The 27,994-nt window shown below is 39.4% G+C and overlaps 2 protein-coding genes across 2 annotated transcripts in view; both read right to left on the reverse strand.

Moving 5' to 3' along the window:
- Positions 1-13,662, reverse strand: part of LOC149748486 (protein TASOR 2-like) — a 43,636-nt gene extending 29,974 nt beyond the window's left edge. The window contains 5 exon segments of the mRNA XM_089916082.1: positions 2,505-2,925; positions 3,255-3,307; positions 3,309-4,132; positions 7,895-8,137; positions 12,888-13,662. Coding sequence (XP_089772208.1) covers positions 2,505-2,925; positions 3,255-3,307; positions 3,309-4,132; positions 7,895-8,137; positions 12,888-13,647 — 2,301 coding nt within the window. The 5' untranslated portion in view covers positions 13,648-13,662.
- Positions 13,663-16,829: 3,167 nt separating this feature from the next.
- Positions 16,830-27,904, reverse strand: LOC149748487 (protein TASOR 2-like). Its single transcript, XM_089916066.1, has 7 exons — positions 27,777-27,904; positions 26,150-26,280; positions 26,048-26,067; positions 25,848-25,947; positions 23,906-24,006; positions 20,212-20,315; positions 16,830-17,066 (listed from the first exon to the last, which is right to left on the reverse strand). The coding sequence occupies exons 2-7, from the start codon at positions 26,179-26,181 to the stop codon at positions 16,830-16,832; spliced, it is 594 nt and encodes a 197-aa protein (XP_089772192.1). The 5' UTR covers positions 26,182-26,280; positions 27,777-27,904.
- Positions 27,905-27,994: the final 90 nt, after the last annotated feature.

Raw genomic sequence — 27,994 nt, forward strand, 5'->3', positions numbered from 1 at the left:
GAAAACACAGTGCAGCTTGCATTAATAAACTCAACTAAAAGGACTGATTTAAACAGCACCAGAAAGGATTTAGCATAAACAGTAACAGAAATACCTCTGGACAATTTTGATAACCTCATAAAAAGGCTGTTTCTTTTCTTCTTTTTTTTAAAGGCTGAAGAATGGTCTTGTTCAGAATATGGTAAAGTGGATTGACCATACAGTTGACCTACACCTGTAGCTCTGGAACACTACGGCCACAGATTTCCTGCCAGATTTTGAAGCAGTCGTGTTGTAAGTCAGGACCTGTGTTTCAAATCTCTTGTTAAAAACATTTCTGCCTTAGTCAAAGAAAGACACTGACCTGAGCAATTGGCAGGGAGGAGCTGAGACTTGGTTTTAAGGGGACACGACTGGCCAGATACAAAGCGTAGAAAACTCTTGATGGCACACTCATTCTGAGAACAGTTCTATGACCCTCCCAATCGTACTGTGGCTGATAATGTTGGGCCATAGTCGTGAATCTCACCATGCCTGTGCTCTTAGTGAAATGAAAACTTTGATAATCCTAGTTTGCCCTAGAATAGGGAGTGGTACAGGATTTAAAGGTGTGTGCACCTTTAAAGTATGGGTACAGTATTCAAGAAGATGACGGAAACATATTTCTAAGTATATGCTATAGAAAGTGTTAGGAATCGTTAATTTTAACATTCTACTTTCTACTTAATACTCTTTCATGTTTGCAAGAAAATCATCCCTAATTGGACATTACTAAAGTAAGTTAATATATATTACCACGACCGAAAATACTTTATAAGAAACTAGTGTGTGTATAAATATATATGTAATAATTAAAATCTGCCTGACTAAACATAAATACTTTCTTATTCTAAGGTAGTGATTTTATGTATCTCTTTGAGAATAAGATGAAATTTATGAACCCCATCCTCAGAAAAAGAACGCATACACACGTAACATATATTTTATGTGTACACATATAAACACACACATATGTGCATATATATACATAAATACATCCACAGAATTAGACACTGAGAAACAGCTAGAGTGTCCAGATCTGAGTCTTGGCCGGACAATTTACTATGTGCCTCCAGGCCATTCTGTACTTCTCCATCCTCAGTCTTCTCACCTATAAGATGGGTGGCACGGTCCTTACCTCACCCGGCCGTGTGAGAGTTAACTGAGCTAATGCGAGTGAAGGGCTCAGACCAGTCTCTGGCCCACAGCGTTCCACCAGTCTTCATTCTGATGAAGATGAGCATCTGCAGACACTCACAGACCCTCTGAGGCTCACCCCTGGACCTGCAAATCCCCACGGAAGCCCAGGTACAGAAACTCAATGTTAACACAGGCACTGAAGGTGCCCAAACCCATGTAAAATTATTCTGTAATAAATCTGCTCTGAAAGCTTAAAAAGGCAGGTATTTTGTCAATCCATTTACTTAGAATCTTGATACAACTTTTTAATTTGCTCCAATTAAAATTCGATTATCAGGCTTCCCTGGTGGCGCAGTGGTTAAGAGCCTGCCTGCCGATGCAGGGAATACAGGTTCGTGCCCCAGTACGGGAAGATCCCACATGCCACGGAGCGGCTGGGCCCGTGAGCCGTGGCCGCTGAACCCGCGCATCTGGAGCCTGTGCTCCGCAAAGGAAGAGGCCACAACAGTGAGAGGCCCGCGTACCGCAAAAAAAAAAAAAAAAAAAAAAAAAATTCGATTATCCGTCCTATCAGTTGAGAACAGTGAAATGAAACAAAGTGTATTTTTCATATTTACAAACAGTTATCTGCAGACTATGAGAGGTCTGGCATTTTATTTACTGTCTCAGGATTTGTTTTCTGTTTTGGTGGTACGCGGGCCTGTCACTGTTGTGGCCTCTCCCGTTGCGGAGCACAGGCTCCGGACGCGCAGCCTCAGCGGCCACGGCTCACGGGCCCAGCCGCTCCGCGGCATGTGGGATCTTCCCAGACCGGGGCACGAACCCGTGTCCCCTGCATCGGCAGGCGGACTCTCAACCACTGCGCCACCAGGGAAGCCCTCAGGATTTGTTTTTAAAAATATTTTTTAATATATTCAATTTTAGTTTCCTTTAAGGTTTATCAAAGATTTTTTATATTTATTATTACTGCATTTGATCCATAAACACTATTATAGGTAAACAGAATAAGTATTATTCACCTCTTTTAAAAGATAATAAGCTCAGAGAACAAGTAATTTGCCCCAAATCATACAACTAAAAAGCTACATAATTATGGTTGGCTCCCAGATCATCTGAGGCCTACGATTTTTTTCCTCCTTTTGTTTCTTCAATCAGGATGGTAGATAAGCTCCACCTGCAGACAATCCAGACTTTGTAAACTAAGTTTCTGGCATTCTAATCCTTTACATAGCTAGAGAATCCACTTTCCTAAAAGAAACCAATGCCTTGTTATGAATGTGATTTTACGTACAAAAAATATTTCTTCAAAAATAACACCAGCGTTTACAGTATTCAGCTTTACCTACCTCATTATTACAGGAATAGATGAAATTCTGGCTTTCTGGGGTCTCTGGATGACCTGCTGTTGCAAACATTTCTTTCTGCACCCAAAGCTCCAAGCCTCTCACAGGCGGTGGTTTCATGAAAGGAAGCAGGGGGTCAGTGATTGGGAAGGACACTTTGGCAGTAGGACCTCTGGGAGCCTCATTAGTCTCCAACAGAGGGTCTACGGAGCACCTTTCCACACCGGAGGACTCTTCAATTTCACTGAATTCAAACGATTCTAACGTGCTATTTATGCACACGTATTTTGCTGGGTTGCTGTGTTCTACTACTTTTCGGGATGATTGTATGACTTTGTTTTGATTGCTATAAAACAGAGCTACCCACATATGAAGTAAAAGCTTCACTTCTTCCATGGTATCTGGTAAATCAGTATTCCAAGGCCTGAGATTTTAAAGAAAGAAGAAACCAAAATCATTGAAAATGACTATTTTATTAGTTGATTATCTTATAAGTAAGTGCCTTAATTATTAACCTTAGTTTTTGTGTTCATTTTTATTTTAAAAATTACATGAACATGAAACAATGAGTAAGATAAAAATGAAGTTGATATAACAAATAATTACAGTGAATCTGCTTGGTATTATTCCCAAGTTACTGGATTTTACACACTTCCTTCTCCCTCCCCAGAGTTTAGCACAAGTATCCCTTCTCGCTACATTTATCTCAACAGAAAAGTTCATCCGTTTTCATCCAGTGTCACTCCCACTCACCCGTGTAGTGCTCTGACTACAGTCTTCTCCAGGGGGTTGTTGCTATACTTACTTGCCGTCTAAGCTGAACACGTAATCTGCTTCCCATACGAAAGTGACCTTAAAGGAGCCGTCACAGCTGAATACGGCACGAGAGCGGCAGAAGTCCTGCAGGCTGGAGGGCAGCACCCCGCTCCTGCGCCTGAGCGCTGGGGCCTCGGAAAGCTGCTGCAGTGGGGAGGTGACCTGCTGATGCCGAAATGGCATCACTTTCCCCACTGGGGTTCCCGCTCCAGGGCCTTTTGTGCCATTCTTGGCAAACGCAGGGCCTGGGGCCCCTCTCTGCTGTAGATGCTTCTTTGAATGTTCTGCAAGGAGCAGGGCATAGGAACGCTCCACAGCAACGACAGAGCTTTGGCTTGCGTCGGAACTTTCTAGGGTTTCCTCGGGCAGTGCTGACTGGGCTTCTGCAGGGGCCTGAATGCCAGCAACCAAGCTTTCTTCCTCCTGGCTGACCGTGGGGTCTGATGTCAGATTACCCTTATCAGAGGAGGGCTTGGATAACGGTCCACCTTTTTGACTTTTAACTCCTCTATGATATTCATGGTCTGATGTACCACGCAAAGAATGTTCTTTAGAAAGCAAAACATCGTTCTGTGGCAATTCAGAGGAGCAGGGCAAGTTTCTGGGCTCAGAGGATGGTGTGGTAGAGGTAGCAGCGCTTAATGCAAGATCAGCCAACATATTTAGGGCCTGGGAGTCACAGTTGACAATGGAGTTTTCAGGTGGGTCTTCTGGAGCCACTGTGATATTTTCTGGTTGAGCTGTACTTATGCTAATAACATCTTCTCGACCATCTGAAATTTCTGATTGAAGCTGTGAAGAAGTTTCTCCTTTGGCTTCAGCATAAAAGAAAAAAAGACACATAACACTTGATTTCCATAGAATTAATTCTTTGTCATATTCCTATGGTTCAGTGAAAATCAACAGTTAAGTCAACATATTCAAGAAAAACCTCTTGATATGTTGCATAAATTGTATGTTAAATTTTTATTACCAGAGTGAGGTCTTGTCCAACTTCCTGATGTATTATAATGTATTTACCAAGGAACAAGTCTTAAGGAATGTGCATATTAATTTAAAAAGAAATCACCCTTCAAAACTGCATGTACTCAGGCTTCCCTGGTGGCGCAGTGGTTAAGAGTCTGCCTGCCGATGCAGGGCATACGGGTTCGTGCCCCGGTCCAGGAAGATCTCACATGCCACGGAGCGGCTGGGCCCGTGAGCCGTGGCCACTGAGCCTGCGCGTCCGGAGCCTGTGCTCCGCAACGGAAGAGGCCACAACAGTGAGAGGCCCGCGTACCGCAAAAAAACAAAAACAAACAAACAAAAAAAACCTGCATGTACTGACCTACACACAAGGCATACTGCTCAGCTAAAGAAATATACAAAGAGAAAAAAACAAAAACAAGAAAACAAGACTCCTGCCCTCAGAGAGCTTACAATCTAGTGAGAATCTAAGAATTTCTAAGTTTAAAGTGTATATTATAGAAGGTTAATGTACTTTCTTAGAAATCATTTCCCTTGGCAAGTTATTAGAGAAACCACCTAAGTTCAAAATAGAGATGATTTTTAACCGTACTGATGTTTAATTATAATACGTTACGATACAAATAAAAAATGAGAAAAGTAAGAATATTCAGAATCGCCAATTAATTTCAAGTTTTAAAACTTCAGTTTCTGCATTAAAAACATTTCCTCTCTATTCTATCTGCAAAAAAGCAAATCTCCTCATCTACTGATAATTCTCCTTACAGCAGGTACTCAAATCTACCCACTGGCATTCGGTCAGAAAACTAACATTCTCAGGTGGTTTACTTGCCTTCTCAGGACTTTGATTCAGCCTTTAAAATGTGATTATCATGAAGGACAAAGTTCTCAACAATACTGGGCAGTGAGTCCCTGTAGCAGGTGGCTGGATGGACAGAAAAGCCAACTGTGCTCCTCTTTATAATTAGCAGTAGCAGGTCTGAAATAAATTACTAACCTGTCTGCAAAGCCCAATGACAGTACATTTACAGAGAAAACTCTGGCCTATGAGGTCATCAAACAGAATGACAAGAGTGTGTGTATGGTGAGGAGGGTAAAATTAATCAACCACTGCCCAGTTTTTATTTAAAATATCAAAGCCCAACGGGGTGAGGTACGAGAAAGTGGCCCAAAGAGGGCTGTCTCGTGAACCCTCCGGGTGTACTGGAAACACATTCATTTTAGGATCTGATGTGTTTACTGACACTAAGTTCATTCTATCCTTAAATACTATGGTTCTTACACTGAGTATCACTATGAGGAAGGTCGAATATAGAGAACACTGTATTGAGTCAAGAAAAAGGGTTCATTTTCATATGTGTCATTTCAGGTAAATCATTTAATAACTGACTTGCTAGAGGTTTTCAATTAATTAAAAATACAATACTGATCATCTATCTCTTTTAAGAAATATAGATAAAATGATGCCAAATAAATTATAAAAAATTAAAGAGTTCAGTAAATAAAAACTATATTGAAAACTTTAAAAAGGACAGAAAACCATTAGTTTCAGTAACAAAATGATTGAGCCTTCTTAAACTCTGATATTTCAAGTAAAAGAAATGAAGTGGATTAGCATGGGTGATTAAGAAATAAAAGAAAAAATTAACACATTATTTAAAAGGTGGTAATCTTAAAATTTTAACTTGGAATGTGGCTGCACAATATATACAGACACTTGCAATACAAATCGCCCTATTTCTGAATACCCATTCTGGAAACTTTTCATTTTCTGGGCTCACTTTTCTGCCAATGCCCAGTTGCACACCTCCTCCCACTAATCGATTAGCCTACAAGTATATAGAAGCCAATTCAGCACAAGGAATTCTAATGACAAGGCTGGGAATACAATGCATTATGTATGTATCTATACTCATCCTGTTCACAAACTAATTGGAAAGACAGGACCAAGACACACCAGATGATTGGAAAATAGTATGAATTAACTCTTTAACGTTCTCAAAAACCCAAAAAAGAAATGGAAAAAAAAGGAGAAATGAGTGCAGATCAGAGCATCAGGAAATAACTCCGGGTGGACTTAGCTGAGCAGAGGGGACTGCACAGGAGTGACAACAGGCGTGGTTCGTGTGGGTGGCACCGTGTGCCTGGCAGGGAAGGCACGCATTGGGAAACGGCAGGAGAGAAATGTGCACCCGTGGGTAAGACCACCTCGTAACTGCCTGGGGAGACAAGCAGAGAGGCTGTGTTGGGTATGACTCTCTACAGGCTGTACGGTGATATGACTGAGGAGCTTTCAGAAAAATCTTCAGCCATAAACAACATTAACGAAACTGAGGAAAGGGACTTCCCTGTGGTCCAGTGGTTAAGACTCTGCGCTTCCAATGCAGGCAGTGTGGGTTCGATCCCTGGTCAGGGAACCGAGATCCCACATGCTGCAAGGTGTGGCCGAAAAAATTTTTTTAAACAATGAGGAAAGAAAAAACCAAGCTCATCCATAATACCATCACCCCAACAAAACAAGAGTTTCTTTCCCTGAATTCCACTAAATTTGAGGCTTTTAAAAAACCTATAGGTAGATGAGAGAAAGTAGAATCATGAGATTAGACAGAAAACTGATGGAAATACAGAGATATGAGGAAATGAAGGTTTTTCTAAACAAAAAACACCACCACACATACAACACAGTAGGACTCAATACCGAAGATACTGTAAAATGTATAGATTTTGCAGCTTGGTGGAGCTGCACTCTACTCAGAGAGACGGGTGTGAAGAGGGACATGGAGCTGGGAGAAAAGTGAGGTCCGCGCTGATGAGGGAACGTGCCAGCAACGAGGAGGTTCCAGCAGGTGGAACACGGAACCAGCAGTCAGCTGCTGGCTCACAGAAGGAGACTTGGTTATTCACTTCCGCACAAGTAGAAGTAGAAAAGTAAAACTGCTTTTAAAATTAATTTAATGCCTTTTGAAACCAAATACAGGGGCTTCCCTGGTGGCGCAGTGGTTGAGAGTCCGCCTGCCGATGCAGGGGACACGGGTTCGTGCCCCGGTCCGGGAAGATCCCACATGCCGCGGAGCGGCTGGGCCCGTGAGCCACGGCTGCTGAGCCTGCGCGTCTGGAGCCTGTGCTCCGCAACGGGAGAGGCCACAGCAGTGAGAGGCCCACGTACCGAAAAAAAACAAGAAAAAATACAAGTGAAATACAGGATTCGAGATTACTGACTGCTTTGAACCATGTCTTTACAGTTCCCTCTGGACAAACTTATAATATCTTCTATAACTGATTATGGTCCAGAAAAATACTGCCAGATGCTACTTGCTTGTGAATTTAGTCATTAAAAAAGGCCATTTATACTTTAACTCTGCTAAACAGTTCATGTTCAGGCTTTCTGCAGAATGAAAAGTAGGGTCTATTTAGTGAAGGTATGAATCTTGGCACTTTCTTATTTATTCACAATGGGAAACCAAGTTACTTGTCCTGTCAGTGTCTGAACTAAAGAAGACCACAAGAACGTGACAGATTTCAACTGATCTTATACTGTTTCAATATACTACTTTATAACCTCGATTAGTCTGTATTACGGTGCTGAAATTTACAGGAAGAGGACTTCTTACCAGGTTGCGGCTGCTTTCTGATTCTGGGATTCTGATTGCCTTTTACTATATTTTCCCTCTGTTTTTGTGGAGAATTCTTCACAGGTGGCTCAGCCCTTGGAACAGTTTTGACTGGAGATGTCTCTCGTTTCCTTGCCCTTTTAGCATTCGTTGACCCTGGAACATCTTTAGAAATAGGAGCTTCTTGGTTTTTCCAATCCAATTTGGTTGTCTGTACAAACTGTGCAGTCAGCACTTCAGCACCTTATGCAGAAAAGACACCGTTTTCTAAGGGGTAGGGGGCGCACATATTTATCAGCATAGCTTTCCTTTGATTTGTTTTGGGGGGGAAACTTTAATAATGGGGAATAAAATATAAAATTGGGGGTATTTCATTAAAAGATTTTTGAACTTGCTAAGTGTTGGTCTATACCCCTAATTAGGATTAGGAGAAAAATATCAGAGTAGTAACTTTATAGAAACAAGGCATGACTTAATTTTTAAAAAAGATTCCATAATCTTTGCTGACTGATGTGGCAGGTAAGGCTGAACATGCTAGTTCACAGCACAGGGTGACGGATAATTCAATTTACACAAAAGCGACACAGCTCCCACAAAGCCATGTGGTTAAAACCATGATCACACTGTAGAGAAGAGACTGTAGGTTCACAAAGAGCCATCTTACATATTTTCCTTCACTACACCTAAATATCAAAGCTTTAACACTGCCTGAAAAATCATCTCTTAAGAGAAGACAGAGGAAGGTACATTGAAGAAAGTCCTCTTCTGATTTAACTTCCTATAAATCTATTATAATTGCTCATTTCTCTTACAAAATGCTCAGCTTTACTTCTCGCAGGGAAGGAAGGAAAGAACTAAAGGTGGGGGCACATGAGGAGAAAAAACTATTAACAACCTGCTTGTATCACACGCAGAAAGTGTTTCAATCCTTTAAGAGTTAAAAAAATATGTTAATAAATGTTCCCTGTGAAAACGTTTTCCCCATTGACTATATAAAATAATCACACGTGTGAATGTTTGCAAATATTTTAAAATCACGTTATATGGAAAATACTATTTCTAATTCATTGAGAACAGAAAACATATTAAACAGTTTCAGAATGTGATGGTTATTAGTGAAATGTAGAAAAGAGACCAGTTTCATTTTATTCTTTTGAAGGTTAGAAAAATAAACGGTTTTTTAAAAAAGCTTTTAGACTCTCTTAATGTTGTACATTTCCCTGGGTCTAATTATTTTCTTCCCTACTAAACTATCAAAGGCAATAAAGCAGCAGTTTTGTTTTCAGAGTAAGACTTCTGATTTTATACTGGTTACAATTTCTAAAATTTTTAGCATAAAAAAAGGCAAAATATAAGTCAAGCAGGAAAACTGTTAAGACTAAATTAAGAAGAGAAAGAAAATAAGATGAGATGATCAAGACTAGGGGAAGCGTAACAGCTGCACGGGCGGGAGGGGAACATCTCTCACAACCTAGGTCCTGCGAGGAAAAGGAGAAACACGAAACAGGTGACCCTGCACGGACTGCCCTGCTTATTTGCATCACTCAATGACATGTTTCTCAAGCTGCATGCAATAACCCATGGGTGTATTATAAAATAAACTTAATGGGCTGCAACCAGAATTCTTTGTTAAATGAAACAGAAGATATCAGATTGTATTACACATAGTTAGGGTAAATGCTTCCTGAAATTTCTGTTTCAGTAATGTATGAATTTGTGTGTACTGGACTACAATATACAATGTATTTCTTTTCTATTTTTTTTTTGAGCTTTTGTGGTATTATATTTAGTCATCTTGGCTGGTTTAATCACATCGTTGTTGTTGTTCATTTTTTGGCCACACTCTGTGGCATGTTGTGTCTTAGTTCCCTGACCAGGGATCAAACCCGTGCCCTGTGCACTGGAAGTGTGGAGTTGTAACCACTGTACTGCCAGGGACATCCCTAAAACATATTTCTTATAGTGGATGAAATTAGCACACTTGAGAAACAGTGACAACATATATGTTGAATTATAGGTAATTTATTTAATACCTTTAAAATGGTTCATATAGAGAGAAACCCAATATGGTTGGCCTGGAATTTGTGAGGAAATGTAGAGTGTGAGTTGCTGCTTCATACTGCCGTTCTTTCTACCACCCTCCTAAACACACACACACACACACACACACACACACAATTTCTCAAACTATAATTGGCCAGAAATAACTACTTGTTAAACCACAGGGTAAAATCTTAATTATCTAGGATCCTGGGGATCCACACACCTCCAGTGTTTCTTCTTTAGGCATCAGAATTTTAAAATTCAAAATACTATAGATAGGGTTGGCAAATTTTTTCTGTGAAGGGCCAGACCTCAGTCACAGCCGCCCACCTGTGCCAGCACAGTGAAGTACAGAGACAACAGGTAATGCCTGAGGGACCCTTTGGCCCAAGTCTGCTCACCTCTTCGCTAAGGGGTCATAGAGCATAAGTTCCCTAGTTTTAAACAAAATACACCACACATAATCTGAGATGACTCTAAGCCAAAATTGTGTTATTTGTCGTGCTCTGTTCACTGAAGTGCATTTGACTAACATTAAATGGCTCTGGACGCTGATTCTCCCTCAGTTTTCAGGGGGCAACAAAACCACTTGAGGAACTGTTTCAATATATATGTCTCGAGGCCACTGGACCTTGTTTCAGTAGGTCTGTAGTAGGATCCAGACGACCACTTTTAAAACACACAAAGGATTAGAAATTCTGCCCCAGGATGCTCTAGTTCTGGGAGAGTCCAGGCACTTTCCCCCCTCTTTAAACATGTTCAGGCTATCACTTATCAGTTTTTGCCATCTGTTCTTAGTGTGCCTGATTTTAGCAGATCCTCTTCTTCCACTCGAATTTGTCCGAGGACAGTTCAGAAACTGAATGACCTTATTTCTTAGACAGGTAAGTAAATAACTGAGTGATGATTTGAGCAGTTTTACAAGTGAAATACAAGCTTTTGGTGGGTGGGCTTTTGTCCTATTTCTTGATTTTCATGTCATCTAGATTAGCGCTTCTCCAACTTTAGCATGCACACAGATCACCTGGAGAGAGCTAACGGACACTGTCTAGCTACAGTCCAGGATGGTCACACAGGAACAGGGTTAACACACAACAGTTATTACTAATTGCTCATCTGAAAATCCATACAGACCATGCTTACCGTTTTCTCTTTTCTGACGGAACTTGAGAGCTGTGCGAGAGTCTGGACGCTTCTTTGCTCCACCACGAGTTCTTCTGGGAAAGGGACGGCACAACTTCACCCTTTTACTCTGTACCACGGGCAGCGTGCCTGCTTTTCTCTTACGCTGAACTCTCAGATTTGATGCGGGACTTGATGGGACCAGAGCTCCCTGCCTTGCTTTAAACATCTCTTCAGAATTCTTTTGTGTTTCTGTTTCTTTTCTTACTTCTGCCGCTGAGTTGTGAAATTCAGCACCTGGAGTCATAACTAAAGAAAATCCAGCATCACAAATTCCATCTGAAATACCTTATTTCTTGGACAGGTAAGTAAATAACTGAGTGATGATCTGAGCAGTTTTACAGGTGAAATACAAGCTTTTGGTGGGTGGGCTTTTGTCCTATTTCTTGATTTTCATGTTATCTAGATTAGCGCTTCTCCAACTTTAGCATGCACACAGATCACCTGGAGAGAGCTAACGGACACTGTCAAGCTACAGTCCAGGATGGTCACACAGGAACAGGGTTAACACACAACAGTTATTACTAATTGCTCAGCTGAAAATCCATACAGACCATGCTTACCGTTTTCTCTTTTCTGACGGAACTTGAGAGTTGTGCGAGAGTCTGGACGCTTCTTTGCTCCACCACGAGTTCTTCTGGGAAAGGGACGGCACAACTTCACCCTTTTACTCTGTACCACGGGCAGCGTGCCTGCTTTTCTCTTACGCTGAACTCTCAGATTTGATGCGGGACTTGATGGGACCAGAGTTCCCTGCCTTGTTTTAAACATCTCTTCAGAATTCTTTTGTGTTTCTGTTTCTTTTCTTACTTCTGCCGCTGAGTTGTGAAATTCAGCACCTGGAGTCATAACTAAAGAAAATCCAGCATCACAAATTCCATCTGAAATACCTTATTTCTTGGACAGGTAAGTAAATAACTGAGTGATGATCTGAGCAGTTTTACAGGTGAAATACAAGCTTTTGGTGGGTGGGCTTTTGTCCTATTTCTTGATTTTCATGTTATCTAGATTAGCGCTTCTCCAACTTTAGCATGCACACAGATCACCTGGAGAGAGCTAACGGACACTGTCAAGCTACGGTCCAGGATGGTCACACAGGAACAGGGTTGACACACAACAGTTATTACTAATTGCTCATCTGAAAATCCATACAGACCATGCTTACCGTTTTCTCTTTTCCGACGGAACTTGAGAGTTGTGCGAGAGTCTGGACGCTTCTTTGCTCCACCAGGAGTTCTTCTGGGAAAGGGACGGCACAACTTCACCCTTTTACTCTGTACCACGGGCAGCGTGCCTGCTTTTCTCTTACGCTGAACTCTCAGATTTGATGCCGGACTTAATGGGACCAGAGCTCCCTGCCTTGCTTTAAACATCTCTTCAGAATTCTTTTGTGTTTCTGTTTCTTTTCTTACTTCCGCCGCTGAGTCGTGAAATTCAGCACCTGGAGTCATAACTAAAGAAAATCCAGCATCAATAAATTCCATCTGAAATACCGTACTTCTTAGACAGGTAAGTAAATAACTGAGTGATGATTTGAGCAGTTTTACAAGTGAAATACAAGCTTTTGGTGGGTGGGCTTTTGTCCTATTTCTTGATTTTCATGTTATCTAGATTAGCGCTTCTCCAACTTTAGCATGCACACAGATCACCTGGAGAGAGCTAACGGACACTGTCAAGCTACAGTCCAGGATGGTCACACAGGAACAGGGTTAACACACAACAGTTATTACTAATTGCTCAGCTGAAAATCCATACAGACCATGCTTACCGTTTTCTCTTTTCTGACGGAACTTGAGAGTTGTGCGAGAGTCTGGACGCTTCTTTGCTCCACCACGAGTTCTTCTGGGAAAGGGATGGCACAACTTCACCCTTTTACTCTGTACCACGGGCAGCGTGCCTGCTTTTCTCTTACGCTGAACTCTCAGATTTGATGCGGGACTTAATGGGACCAGAGCTCCCTGCCTTGCTTTAAACATCTCTTCAGAATTCTTTTGTGTTTCTGTTTCTTTTCTTACTTCCGCCGCTGAGTCGTGAAATTCAGCATTTGGAGTCATAACTAAAGAAAATCCAGCGTCACAAATTCCATCTGAAATACATGGAGACTGAGGACAGTCTGCCAATAAGTCTAGTGCAGTAGATACTTCCAAAATGTACCCATTAGGATTTGAAGAATAAGATCTCAACTGAGTTAAAGACTGTAAAGGGCACTTTTCAGCTGGAGGAGTCAAGTCAAAACCACTGGACACTTTGCCAAAGAATGCAGTCTCTTTAATTCCATCCTGAGAAGCAGCAGTCAATGAAGGACTTTTGTCCACCTTGTACAGTTCTTGGAGATTATGCTTTACTAATGTGTTTGGACAGATTCCTTTTTCAGAAAATGATTTCTTTGCTTCCAGCAGGGCACAATTAAGGGCAGGTAAAATAGGTACCACCTTCAATGAGATGTCATCTTCAACTTTCAAGTCTTTCAGCCCTAAAATATATACACATGTATTAAAAACCCAAAGTTCTTGTTTTTTCAAAAACATGCAGGAAAAAACGCTTTAGATTACAAAATTACAGGATGGTTAAATATGATACAGTGTTTCAAATGGTAATCTAAATAGCAATTAATAGAAGACTTATGGATGCACTTAATGAACATATATTATCTCCATATATATGAAAACACGCACACACAGAACCAAAAAAGAGTCACTCAGATGGGATCACCAGGTGAGAATGAAGAAGGCAGGCCCGCCTGCAGCTCCATCTCATCTGACCAGGAGCCCAGCGTGGGCTCAATGCACCGGCATTTAGAGTTGGCAGAATTACTTTTCTATTCTCATCTTCTGCTTTTAAAATGTATCTAATCTGTACCTTATATGACCTACTTCAAATTCTCTTAAGAAGGTAGTCACAGGTGCAAACTTTCAGTTATAGGATAAATAAGTACTAAAGATGTAATGTACAACATAATAAAAAATAATTAACACTGCTGACGTTACACATGAAAGTTAAGAAAGTAAATACTGGGACTTCCCTGGTGGCGCAGTGGTTGAGAATCCACCTGCCTTTGCAGGGTACACGGGTTCGAGCTCTGGTCTGGGAAGATCCCACATGCCATGGAGCAACAAAGCCCGTGCACCACAACTACTGAGCCTGCGCTCTAGAGACTGCGAGCCACAACTACTGAGCTTGCATGCCACAACTACCGAAGCCCGCGTGCCTAGAGCCAGTGCTCTGCAACAACAGAAGCTACCACAATGAGAAGCACGTGCACTGCAATGAAGAGTAGCCCCCGCTAGCCGCAACTAGAGAAAGCCTGCAGCAACGAGGACCCAACGCAGCCAAAGAAGGAAAAAGAAGGGAAATACTAATAGTTCTCATCACAAGGGAAAAAATGTTTTTTCTATTTTCTTTAATTTTGTATCTATATGATATGATGGATGTTCACTAGAATTACTGTGGTAGTTGTTTCATAATGTATGTAAGTCAAATCTTTATGCTGGTAAACCCTAAACTTATATAGTGCTGTATGTCAATTATATAATATCTCAATAAAACTGGAAGAAACTAGAGTTACAACACAAACCAGTTGAACTAAAAGAAAGTAAACCCTAAGTAACCCCCAACTCTCATGGTAACTACTGCTATATATTTCATCACCTTCTCTAGCAAATGCAATTTTTTAATATTATGTAACTAGACTGACTAGTCTGTATTTTACTTCCTCTCCCTGGTTCACTCTCTGGCTGAAATGCTAATTTTTCAGCAACTCAATAACCTAAAGGAAAAGAGTACAGGAAAAAAGAGAAAAGGTCAGGTCACTGAGAAATAGGTAATAAAATCCTAGAAAATGTAATTTATCAGTAATAAAAAACCCACAGATAATAAAGACCTTTGGTGCCTACTAAACTGAAGTATACCATTCTTTTTAACGAAAAAGTAACTGCAAAATTAAGAAACACCTAGCTGAATACGTTTATGCTTGAGCAGGTATCAGGAAAAGAATGGCAAATAAAAATAAATGGGAAAATGTGGCTAGCCATTAAAATAAAAATTCCTTTCTCTGCAGTTCATTTAGATAGTAAAAGGAAAAATAAAACATGACAAAGTTCTTATGTACTGCTAACAGTTCACGATAAAGCAGCAGTTTTCTAGACAACTTCATTATTTCAAGAATTTGGAAAGGCAGAAGTCAGAACGATTTGTAACAGGCTATTATGAAATCTAAGAAAAAGAACTTTTTAAGTCTGCTAAGCGAAGAGTCACTCAATTTAAAACAAATAACCCCAGCACTGAACATTTCTGAGTGACCAGAAATAGAAAAGTGTCTTAACGAACTAGAGGAGGCTGTGAGCATTGAACACAACAATCCAATGTTTACTCAAAAAGAAATCCTGTGCTGTTCAACCCCAAATGGTACAGGAACTAATGTTTCTTATTCAGGTGGTAGTGTACACCTAAAAATAAGAATAAAGGCAGAGCTCCTGCATACGGAGGGAGGCAGTGTGGGAACAGAGCTGGAAGCCAGCTCAGACTCAGCTGTTTGACCTTGGGCAAGTTTAAGTTTCAGTTTCCTCATCTTTGAAATGGTCACAATAAAAATACCTATTAAGGGCTGTGAAATCAATTGTGCCTAGCAGAATATCAATGTAGTAAATGCTTGAAAAATGCAAGCAGCTATCGCCATTATGTTATTATAACTGGTAATATTTTGCTTATTCCAAACAGGTAATGCCAGCAGTTCTCTGCTTTGAGTAGCTGAATACAATTTAAAAACATCAATTAAAAAATTTTTTTGGATTGGTTGTAGCTTTATAAATACAAATCATGTTTAAACATACACAGTGTGATTATAAAACAATGAGGAAAATTTCCTCATATGACAAAAAGAAATGACTCATTTACTTTAATTTATTTATTTGCTCAGCAAGCATTTATTACTTTTTAGGTGCCTGACATTGCTAAGCAGTAGGGATGCAGTAGAATACAAGAAAGGCAGGCATTAAATAATTATAAAAATAAATATTTAAATTATATTGGTGAAAAGCCTAGGGGTCCTCATTGAAGGAAGAGTGGTGATGGGAATAAATAAAGTGATATTTAAACTGACACCCGACAGCTATGGGTAAGTGGCTAGACCAGCACTTCTCCTCCAATTTTATTCATTATCTACCCCCACCAAAGACAGCCTTTCTAGACTTTGTTTCCTAACTGCCCTCTGAAATTCTAATACCACAGATATACTGTATATCTATTTACAGACTGCAGGAGCAATATTTTTTGCCCCTAGCAGGCAATTCCTGGTTCTGGCTTGGGGGGCGATCAACATCATCTGATCAGGGGGAAGGAGACAAGTAGTCCAGACAGAGGGAAGTGCTTCTGTGAGGACCTTAAGTCCTACTGACGGGGAGACTATGATAAAACCAACTCCCAGCTCTTGTTGTTCAATAACAAATGAACCCAGTTTTGGACATGCTGAATGTGAGGACCATCTGAGACATTTAAGTAGAAAGAAATGTCCATAGGCAGGTGGATATCTGAGCATGGAGCAGACAGGAAAGGATAAGCCTACAAAGAAAGGAGATGAAGGATTGACCAGGGAGAGTAAAGGAAGAAAGTTATTTAAGAGAAGAAAAGAGTTACCAGGGTCATATGCTGCTGAGAGTTTAAGATGAGGACTGAAAAATGGCCCACAGGTGCAGTGAACTGCCAGTCCTGGTCCTTACCTGCTGACGGGGATGAATGGAATAAATGCAACCCGTGAAGACCCATCTGCTCCTCTCCAAAACCTACACAGAATGAGAATCAGAAGAAACGTGAGGTTGCTGATCTTACACAATAAAAGTAAACATACTGAAAAACATTTATTCAAAAAGTTGTTCTTACTTGTTTCTGACATTAAGGCTGACGACGTAAGTAAAATGAAAAATTCTCGATCTTCTAAGCATTTGACGATTGCCTTAAACATAAAATAGCAAGAAAGAAGATTCAATTCCTCTCTCCTTCTCCCTCTACCACATTCTTCAGTGATTTTTAAGCTCATGAAAAGTTAAAGAAAAAAATTCTTGAAATGTCAGTATTTATGGGAATCAGGACAATTTTGTCCCCAGTATCAGAAACTGCAAGCTCCTTAGCATTCAAGTAATCTTGGCCTTGTTATGGCTACATATAATAAATAACTAGAACATCATGGGTTAGTTTTAGGATAGTGTTCAATTACATAACAAATCAATCAGAAACAACGTCTTTCATTTTTTTTCATTGACATGTTGGACATTTCATACTGCTAAGTAGCCGCTCTGTTCCCATTTAGCCACTACAAATTCAAGGTCAATCAGACCTATGATTAACATGTTAAGCTCATTTTAATACAAAACATATCACAGAATCCTGGGACTAGAAAAACTGGAAGATACCATCCATTAAAAGAATCCTTTCTACAGCTTCCTAAGAGATGAGTAATAAAAGGAAATAACATCATTAGGTCCCCTGGTTATAAGAAATGCAGATGAAAATAAATACTTCTATTTTCCCTCTACCACAGTCTTCAGTGGCATCTTCTGTCATTCTAAATCACAGAGATAACAGCTCTTCTTCCCCATTAGTCACCATTTCAAAAGCCTATATACCCTTAACAAAGATAAAATTCAATGTCATACAGTAATTTGTCAGTTAAAAAAACAGAGTAAAAGATACCACTTTATAAAGTGATAAAACATACTTCAAAACTTGACAGGTCATAAGCCTACAAATATGATAAATCAATAAATTATTCAACAACTCAAGTATGAAAAAAAGACTTCTTTTCTAATTATTTATTGGAACTAATTATGAGACTGAAACGTCACCCACAGGAACAATCACTATTGTGAGTCTCCAAACATTTCTATCACAGCCCCTATGCATTGGTTGGTTTACATTTTTGTCTCCTATAGTCTTGTAAGTTCCTTGACGGCAGGGACAATTTGTCTTTTTGCTTCTGGCACACAGTAAGCACTCAAGAAAGAATTACTGAATAAATGTATCAACAGTTATATATACCCATATCTTTGGTATTTATCAGCAAACAGATGTAATTCTTGTTTTATCTTTTTATCGGTGTAAAGAGTAAAAGTGACAATAATTAGCTACATTATTCTGAATTTTAGTTTTGTAATATAGATGAAAGTAAAATCCTATATCTGCTTAAAACTGTACATTCCTTTATTCCAAAATATGTGCACGTAAAACAAATATGTAGTGTATCTTATTAGTCTCTCAAATTACGCGCTGAAAGGGCTATATAAAATTCCTATTTTAACCTTTGTGGGGAAAAAAATCATAGAATCTTTGAAATATCTACTTCTAGCCTTTTCCATTCACACACAGAAAAATCCAGCCATACATGTCTTTACCACCTTTTAAAGAAGAGACCTTCCTCAATACTGTTCTTGAAGTCCAGTGTTGTAGGTACAAGGGACATTTACTGCTCGTCCACTATACACCAGGCACCAAGGTGTCAAAGATGCTTAAGACATGATACCTACCCTCAAGGAGCTCGATGTCTAGGTAGGGAGACCGATATGTAAAGATTATTCATTATAAAATGAGGCAGGAAAAGCAGCCTGGAGCACTGAGAGCGAAGGACCTTATGTGATAAGTAATTTCTGTTAAGTAATTAACACACAAACTGTGAAGTAAAGCTGGGCACCGAGTCTCCTGAGCTCAATACCAGAAGCACTCACAAGTAGACCCTTCACTAATGCATTTTCTCAAAGTATCTTTGAACTTCCTTCCTTTGAATTTCCAAATATAAAATGAACTACACTACTTCGAAAACACATAGCCTGTAATCCCCGTCGATATTCAGTGGTCACCTGCTCAGCATCCTGTGTCAGCCACTGCACCTCCTTACTGCAGAATGGGGGCCCTGACCTCGCACCCAGTTCTGGAAGGTGGGCTCTGAGTGGCCTGAACTAATCAGTGTGGGCCATTCCCTTTCTAGTTGCTGCTGAGAGACATGCAGATGATGGAACTGGTCTAAGGACAGAAGCCATGGTTTGGAGGACGGGTTCTCTCTGCATGCAAAAAGGAAGCACGCAGCCCTGACTGGCAGCCTAGGACAGAACTATTGCACAGAGGAGGGAGAAGCTGAAAGAAAAAGAGTCCTGAGCAAACAGCACTTGAACTTGCTTTACCATCTAAAACTCAAAAGTAAGCCTATCAAAACTCTTTATTGTTTAAGCCAGTCTGAATTTCTGTTACATGCAACTCAAGCATCTTACCTGACACTTCCCCCAAGGCAGCTCACCTATCTATTCTGTTAATTTACCGGTTTCATACTGTCTACTATGGGGATAAGTCCGTTGTGCCACTAAAGGGCTGAGCAGACTTGTTTGCTCACTTCCACCATGCACACTGTTTCCTTTGGGATGTTTGGGAATCACTCACTGTAAGGTCAGCATCTACTCCTATCCTCAGACCGAGGAGCCCTGGTTAACACAGTGGAGAGGTCTTTGGATGTTACATATTTCTCAGTAGAATCGTGCTTTTCTACGCTATGAAAGCAATAGAAGCAGCAACTTTTTCTTCTTTATACACCTATGTGTTGACAAGGGTCACTTTTAAAGAAATATCCCACAAATCAATCTCCTTTGATTAATGCAGAAATACTAGGGATCTACTCAATTCTTCCATCATAAAACAAAAACAACAACAAAAAAGGATTTGAGAAAAACTGTCCTCCTATACTTAAAACCAGGAGTATGAACTGACTAGTGAGACACAGAAAAAGTAAACTAAGATACAAAGGGGATGAACATGTTAGCCAATACATATCATGTCAATAAATATTAAATGATAAATATCCTCTTAAGGGAATTTCCTGGCGGTCCAGTGGTTAGGACTTGGCACTTTCATTGTTGTGGGCCCGGGTTTGACCCCTGGTCAGGGAACTAAGATCCTACAAGCTGTGTGGCGTGACCAAAAAAAAAAAAAAAAAAAAAAAAAAATCCTTTTGAGCAAGCTAAAACAATTCAATCTAGGCAGAGCCAACTAATAAACAGATATCAATTTCTCAATTTAAGGAAAACATAATAATAATATTTTAAACTGATGATTCTTACCAATTGCTCCCTTTTAATGTACTCTGTTAGTTTATCTACTTTTTCCCCTTGTTTGTTGGACAGTTTCACCTCATACATATTGAAGCACATATCTTGGCAACAGACTGTGGAGAAAATCAGAAACACAGAACATTTCCTATTTTAAAATGCTATTGTGAAAAATTCCGTTTCTCCCTAGACCCACCGTGTGGCTGACATGGTTGGTCTTGGTGCTCCGGCCTGGTGTCAGGCCTGAGCCTCTGAGGTGGGAGAGCCGAGTTCAGGACACTGGACCACCAGAGACCACCCGGCTCCATGTAACATCAACCGGCAAGAGCTCTCCCAGAGATCTCTGTCTCAACGCTAAGATCCAGCTCCACCCAATGGCCAGCAAACTCCAGGGCTGGACGCCCCACCCCAAACAACCAGCAAGACAGGAACACAACCCCACCCATTAGCAGAGAGGCTACCTAAAATCATACTAAATTCAGAGACACCCCAAAACACACCACTGGACGCAGCCCTGCCCACCAGAAAGACAAGATCCAGCCCCACCCACCAGAACACAGGCATCAGTCCTCTCCGCCAGGAAGGCTACACAAGCCACTGAACCAACCTTACCCACTGGGGGCAGACACCAAAAACAAAGGGAACTACGAACCTGCAGCCTGCGAAAAGGAGATCCCAAACACAGTAAGTTAAGCACAATGGGAAAACAGAGAAATATGTAGCAGATGAAGGAGCAAGGTAACAAACCATCAGACCAAACGAAGAGGAAATAGGCAGTCTACCTGTAAAAGAATTCAGAGTAATGATAGGAAAGATGATCCAAAATCTTGGAAATAGGATGGAGAAAATACAAGAAACGTTTAACAAGGACCTAGAAGAACTAAAGAGCAAACAAACAATGACGAACAACACAATAAATGAAAATAAAAATTCTCAGGAAGGAAGCAATAGCAGAATAACTGAGGCAGAAGAATGGATAAGTGACCGGGAAGATAAAACAGTGGAAGTAACTACCGCAGAGCAAAATAGAGAAAAAAGAATGAAAAGAACTGAGGACAGTCTCAGAGACCTCTGGGACAACATTAAAAGCACCAATGTTTGAATTATAAGGATCCCAGAAGAAGAAGAGAAAAAGAAAGGGTCTGAGAAAATATCTGAAGAGATTATAGTTGAAAACTTCCCTAACATGGGAAAAGAAACAGCCAGTCAGGTCCAGGAAGTGCAGAGAGTCCCATACAGGATAAATCCAAGGAGAAACATGCCAAGACACATATTACTCAAACTATCAAAAATTAAATACAAAGAAAAAAATCCTAAAAGCAGCAAGGGAAAAGCAACAAATAACACTCAAGGGAATCCCCGTAAGGTTAACAGCTGATCATTCAGCAGAAACTCTGCAGGCCAGAAGGGAGTGGCAGGACATATTTAAAGTGATGAAAGGGAAAAACCTACAACCAAGATTACTCTACCAGCAAGGATCTCATTCAGGTTCGATGGAGAAATTAAAACCTTTACAGACAAGCAAAAGCTAAGAGAATTCAGCACCACCAAACCAGCTTTACAACAAATGCTAAAGGAACTTCTCTAGGCAGGGAACACAAGAGAAGGAAAACACCTACAAAAACAAACCCAAAACAATTAAGAAAATGGTACTAGGAACATACATAGCGATAATTACCTTAACTGTAAATGGATTAAATGCTCCAACAAAAAGACACAGCCTGGCTGAAGGGATACAAAAACAAGACCTGTGTACATGCTGTCTACAAGAGACCCACTTCAGACCCAGGGACACATACAGACTGAAAGTGAGGGGATGGAAAAAGATACTCCATGCAAATGGAAATTGAAAGAAAGCTGGAGCAGCAATTCTCATATCAGACAAAATAAACTTTAAAATAAAGACTATTACAAGAGACAAAGAAGGACACCACATAATGATCAAGGGATCAATCCAAGAAGATATAACAACTGTAAATATTATGCATCTGACATAGGAGCACCTCAATACACAAGACAAATGCTAACAGCCATAAAAGGGGAAATCCATAGTAACACAATAATAGTAGGGGACTTTAACACTCCACTTTCACCAACAGACAAATCATCTAAAATGAAAATAAATGAGGAAACACAAGCTTTAAATAACACCTTAAACAAGATGGACTTCACTGATATTTATAGGACATTCCATCCAACAACAACAGAATACACTTTCTTCTCAAGTGCTCATGGAACATTCCCCAGGATACATCATATCTTGGGTCACAAATCAAGCCTTGGGAAATTGAAGAAAATTGAAATCGTATCCAGTATCTTTTCTGACCACAACTTTATGAGACTAGATATCAATTACAGGGAAAAAAACTGTAAAAAATACAAACACATGGAGGCTAAACAACACGCTACTAAATAACCAAGAAATCACTGAAGAAATCAAAGAGGAAATCAAAAAATACCTAGAGACAAATGACAATGAAAACACGACCCAAAACCTATGGGATGCAGCAAAAGTTCTAAGAGGGAAGTTTACAGCACTACAATCCTACCTCAAGAGACAAGACAAATCTCAAATAAACAACCTAACCTTACACCTAAAGCAATTAGAGAAAGAAGAACAAAAAAACCCCCAAAGTTAGCAGATGGAAAGAAATCATAAAGATCAGATCAGAAATAAATGAAAAAGAAATGAAGGAAACAATAGCAAAGATCAATCAAACTAAAAGCTGGTTCTTTGAGAAGATAAACAAAATTGATAAACCATTAGCCAGACTCATCAAGAAAAAAAGGGAGAAGACTCAAATCAACAGAATTAGAAATGAAAGAAGGAGAAGTAACAACTGACACTGCAGAAATACAAAGGATCATAAGAGACTTCTGCAAGCAACTATATGCCAATAAAATGGACAACCTGGAAGAAATGGACAAGTTCTCAGAAAAGCGCAACCTTCCGAGACTGAACCAGGAAGAAACAGAAAATATAAACAGACCAATCACAAGCAGTGAAATTGAAACTGTGATTAAAATTCTTCCAACAAACAAAAGGCCAGGACCGGGTGGCTTCACAGGCAAATTCTATCAAACATTTAGAGAAGAGCTAACACCTATCCTTCTCAAACTCTTCCAAATTATAGCAGAGGGAGGAACACTGCCAACCTCATTCTACGAGGCCACCACCATCCTGATCCCAAAACCAGACAAAGATGTCACAAAGAAAGAAAACCACAGGCCAATATCACTAATGAACATAGATGCAAAAATCCTCAACAAAATACTAGCAAACAGAATCCAAGAACACATTCAAAGGATCATACACCATGATCAAGTGGGGTTTATCCCAGGAATGCAAGGATTCTTCAATATACGCAAGTCAATCAATGTGATACACCATATTAACAAATTGGAGGATAAAAACCCTATGATGATCTCAATGGATGCAGAAAAAGCTTTTGAGAAAATTCAGCACCCATTTACGATATAAACTCTCCAGAAAGTAGGTAGAGAGGGAACCTCCCAAGAACTGAATCACAGAGCTACTCTACACCTTTCACAAAAGACCCTTTTAAGAAGTACTTAAGGGAAAACAGAAGTAAGAGGGCGAGAGAGAGAGTGCACATGCACGCGTGCATGTGTGTATGAAAGAGAGGGTGGAAAAGAACTGGAACAGAGCTCAGGACATGCAGTGTACCATGACATCTGAACAGACCTTTGTGCTCCACGTAATTCTGTTTTCTAAAAGCAGCTTCTGGTAGTCTGTTTTTCAAAGACGACACTTTCATTACATACTTAAAGTCTAGTTCGTGTGGTCTAAGAAACAAAATAACAATATCATGTAATGTAATAAGCACTGAAACTACAGCTTCATAAGTTTTGGTTTTCTAATATAAAGCAAACAAAAATATTATAACCACAAAAAATTCTTAAATCTATAAACGCCAGATCAAATAATGTACACATTCATAAATAGTATAGATTTTTGAGTATGTGACCTCATAAACCATGGTCTGCAAATGCGTTCCCATTTTCTGAGTGCATGCATTTCTGTTATAACCAAAATATCCAGACATGTGGAAGAATTATGCATATTGGAACGAGAATCTTCTAGAAATTACACTACGTAAGAACTTTTGATAATATGGGACTGCCGACCATGCAGTGCCACAGGATGAACCGCAGCCAGACTTGCATCATTTCCCCTGACTACCTTTTCCTTCTCTAAAACTCATTTTTAAATACTTGCAGACTTACAGATGCCTCCTTTCCCCCCAAATACTTCTTAATGTGTACCCTTAAGAAAAATATTTCCTTATATAACCACAAAACAATTAGCAAAAATCAACAAATTAACAATGATACAGGACAATTTTTTAACCTACAGACCTCATTCAAATGTTGCCAACTGTCTCACTAAGGTCCCTTGTAACAAAAGAAGGTACTTTTTTCTGGTTCAGGATCCAATCCAGGATGCCACATTGCATTTACGTATGTCTCTTTAGTCTCCTTCAGTCTGCAACAATCTCTGAGTCTTTATCTTCAGTGACCTTGATATTTTTGAATAATATAGACCATTTATTTTGCAGAATGTCCCTCAATCTGGGCATGTCTAACCTTTCTTCCTGATTAGATTGGCAGGAGCACCACAGACTGATATCGTGTTATTCTCTGTGCATCATATCAGGAAGCACATGATGTTTATTCCTCTCCTGGTGACATTAACTTAACCACTTAGTTAAGATGGTCTCTGTAGCTTCTTCCATTGTAAAGTCTTTATTTTTTCCTTTGCGAGATATGTAAATACCATCAAACTTTCACCTACTACATCAAGCCTCCACTGATTATTATGATGTTGCCAAAATGTGATTTCCAAATTCCATCGCTCTTTCTATACCTATTAGTTGCACTCTACAGTGAGAAAGAACTTTCCCTTCTCTCCCATTTATTTATTCACAGAATCCTTAATTTATTCTATGGGCTATAAATTCCCTCTCTCTTCTTAAAAAAGGCCAGTAGAAAGTAAATGATTTCTAATAGCACACCAGTTTTCATTTTATTTTTCAATTAAAGCATGTCTAACTTTCAACAGTTTTGGGTGCAAACTAAGAATAGATTAAACAAAAAGATATCACAAGATGCCCTTCACAGTTCTCTCTGCAGAAGCAAGTACTGTAATTCATCATAATGTAAATACATGTAAAGGCTACTCTAATACTAGTCTAGGAAAATCGTGTGAAAATTAAAAAGCTAGATACTGCAAACCTTATAAAGATTCTAATAGAATTCAGTGGCTAGAATCTGTTGCATCTGTTATCTAGGCAAGTCCAAGTTGTTTCTTGGGGAAAGTCAAACTTCTAGCATCAAGTAAATTAATTTAGCCTGAGAGATCATTTTCCCATAAATGGATTAAGATACTAAAATATAAAAAGTGATTTGTCAAAGATTATAAAACTAACTTATTTCAAGGCAACGGTCAGATTTATATCTGAATTTAGGTCTCCTGTGTCATGGCCCTGTGCTCTATACATCTCCCCAGGAGTAATCTAAAACCAAGTACGGTTGCTGTATTTCACACCAGTGCCAACAAGCAAGACCTCAAAATGAGAATCAAAAAATTATACAAGCATCAGTAAAGGCACTTATTCAATACTTACAGTTGTTTTGGAACCAATGTGCCGTAAGAGGACCAAAGAGTTATATCACACGTCAGACAGCCTTGAATAATTAATTTCCCTTTCCATGGATAGATGAGAACTGTGAGAAATGAGGGTAAGAAAGAAACTGATTATTTTATTTATGAACAAAACATTTACTTAAAGAAACAGCTAAAAGAACCAATTAAATAACTTCTTACCATCTTCTTTGAGTTCAAGTCTAGGGGGAAAAAAAAGAAGCATATTTTATAAGAGCAAAGGAAAGAAATCCAGTAAAACCAAGTATGTACATAATTACTTACTTGCTTTTATGATTATGAGCTGGTGCTGCCATCTTTTTAGGTTCCCTGTACTGAAAAGCTACAATCACATAAGGACAGATCTGTCTGGGTCGCTCAATAACAGTGCTGCCTGAAAGTTCATAGAGGTAATACTGAAAGAAGCAAAATAAGTATTATCAGGGTAATACTACAGAATTCCACGTGCATCAAGTTTATTTCAACCCTACCCAACCCCAAAATTTAACTCCTTAGATTTAGAAATGATTTATTCCCAGGTGACTATACCTGATTCAGTTCAAAGGTGCGAAACTGACTTGTCTTGTGAGAAAACTTGTTAGTACTTACAGCCACGTGGCAATCATAGCCAGAAGATGGGCTGGTATAGTTAGTTGTATAATTCTCAGACACAAACTTGACTCTTCCCTAGAATGAAAATATTAAGACTAATCAAATGTTTTCAAATAGCAATAATCTGACTCTAGGATTTATTTAAAAGTAGCCTAATAAAGAACATATACACATGTTTGCTGTCAAGGTCCCGCCTCTTCATCAACAGGACCACCAAAGGCAATACTAAGAAGACAAATAATATAAATGGTACTTCAGTGAGCAATCAAAACCTGTATTCTCTCCCCATCAAACAGCTTATGATGTTGGGCAGGGCTGCCTTCTAAGCAGTAAAGTAAGGAAGACTGAGAGCACATAGGCAAAAACTAAACAGCAGTATCCACCAGACAGGGTGGGATATGGGGGCACGAAACCAATGGCGAGGCACAATCTGACATAAGCAAAAAATGTTTGTTACCTGAGCTGACAGGCACGTTGTCTGCGGCAGAACTACAGCACTTATCACAGAGCAGGAGAGGGAAGAGTAAGGGAGGGAAGCAGTGACTATGAGCCAATGCAATGCTACTTTCCCTCCAGTTCTTGGGGACAAGTTTTGGAATATGAAGAGTTCACACTCTTAAAAAAATCAGTAGTGTTAGGTTTATGACCAAAGAACTTAAGATAGTAGGAAAGCTAAAACAAAAGCAAAACCAAAACGAGACCACAGAATATGTCCTCAAAAAGCCCCCCAACCTCTAAAATTAGAGTTTTCCTACTATTTGAGTGAAAATTCTAATTGCGTGATTCATTTATACTGGACTATTTAAGGGCATTTAAAAATTTCTGAGATCATCAGTTGCAGGTGCCCCATGAAACTGTGAACAAGGTCTCAATGTTTTAGGGGTTAAAAAAATATATAAAGGTTTCTCATTTTGACAACTTAAATCAATGAATGTTGCTTTCTAAATTCATCTCTTATAACTGAAATCACACTGCTTTATAAGCAGCTACTCGTTTTCTGTTATTTACTATTTAAAAAGTGGCATTGTGGGACAGGGTGAGAGGAAAGCTTTTCACTGAATACCTGTTGTATTATTTTGAAGCCTTTTTAAAAAAAACATATTCATAGATCATCTATAAAATGAATTTAAAAAAAGCTTTGTCCGTAAAGGAAAGCAAAAAGCAGTTATTTTCTCTGACTTTAGATAGCTGTCTTTGGCAAGGACTATGTGTAGCAAATGATCTGCAAAGAACATTATCACAGACTGATAATCTTTCATTTTTAAAAGAAAAATTACATAGAAGCACATTTAGTCTTTACCTTAATTAGATTAAAAATTACAACATAACCAGACTTCCCATGATACCAAGGTCTTGCATGAAGATAGTCTGAGTATTTGGAAATGTATACACCTATAAAAGTATAAAAATAGATTAATTTACACTTTAAAAAGATTATTTACACATGGGTTACCTTTAACTGAACAAGACAACACAAAAGACAAATAAATGCTAACATTAAAAAACTATTTTGAAACT

This window comes from Delphinapterus leucas, chromosome 8 (assembly GCF_059928025.1).
Source record: "Delphinapterus leucas isolate spDelLeu-1000000601 "Yukka" chromosome 8, BTC_Dleu_Yukka2, whole genome shotgun sequence".
NCBI lineage: Eukaryota > Metazoa > Chordata > Mammalia > Artiodactyla > Monodontidae > Delphinapterus > Delphinapterus leucas.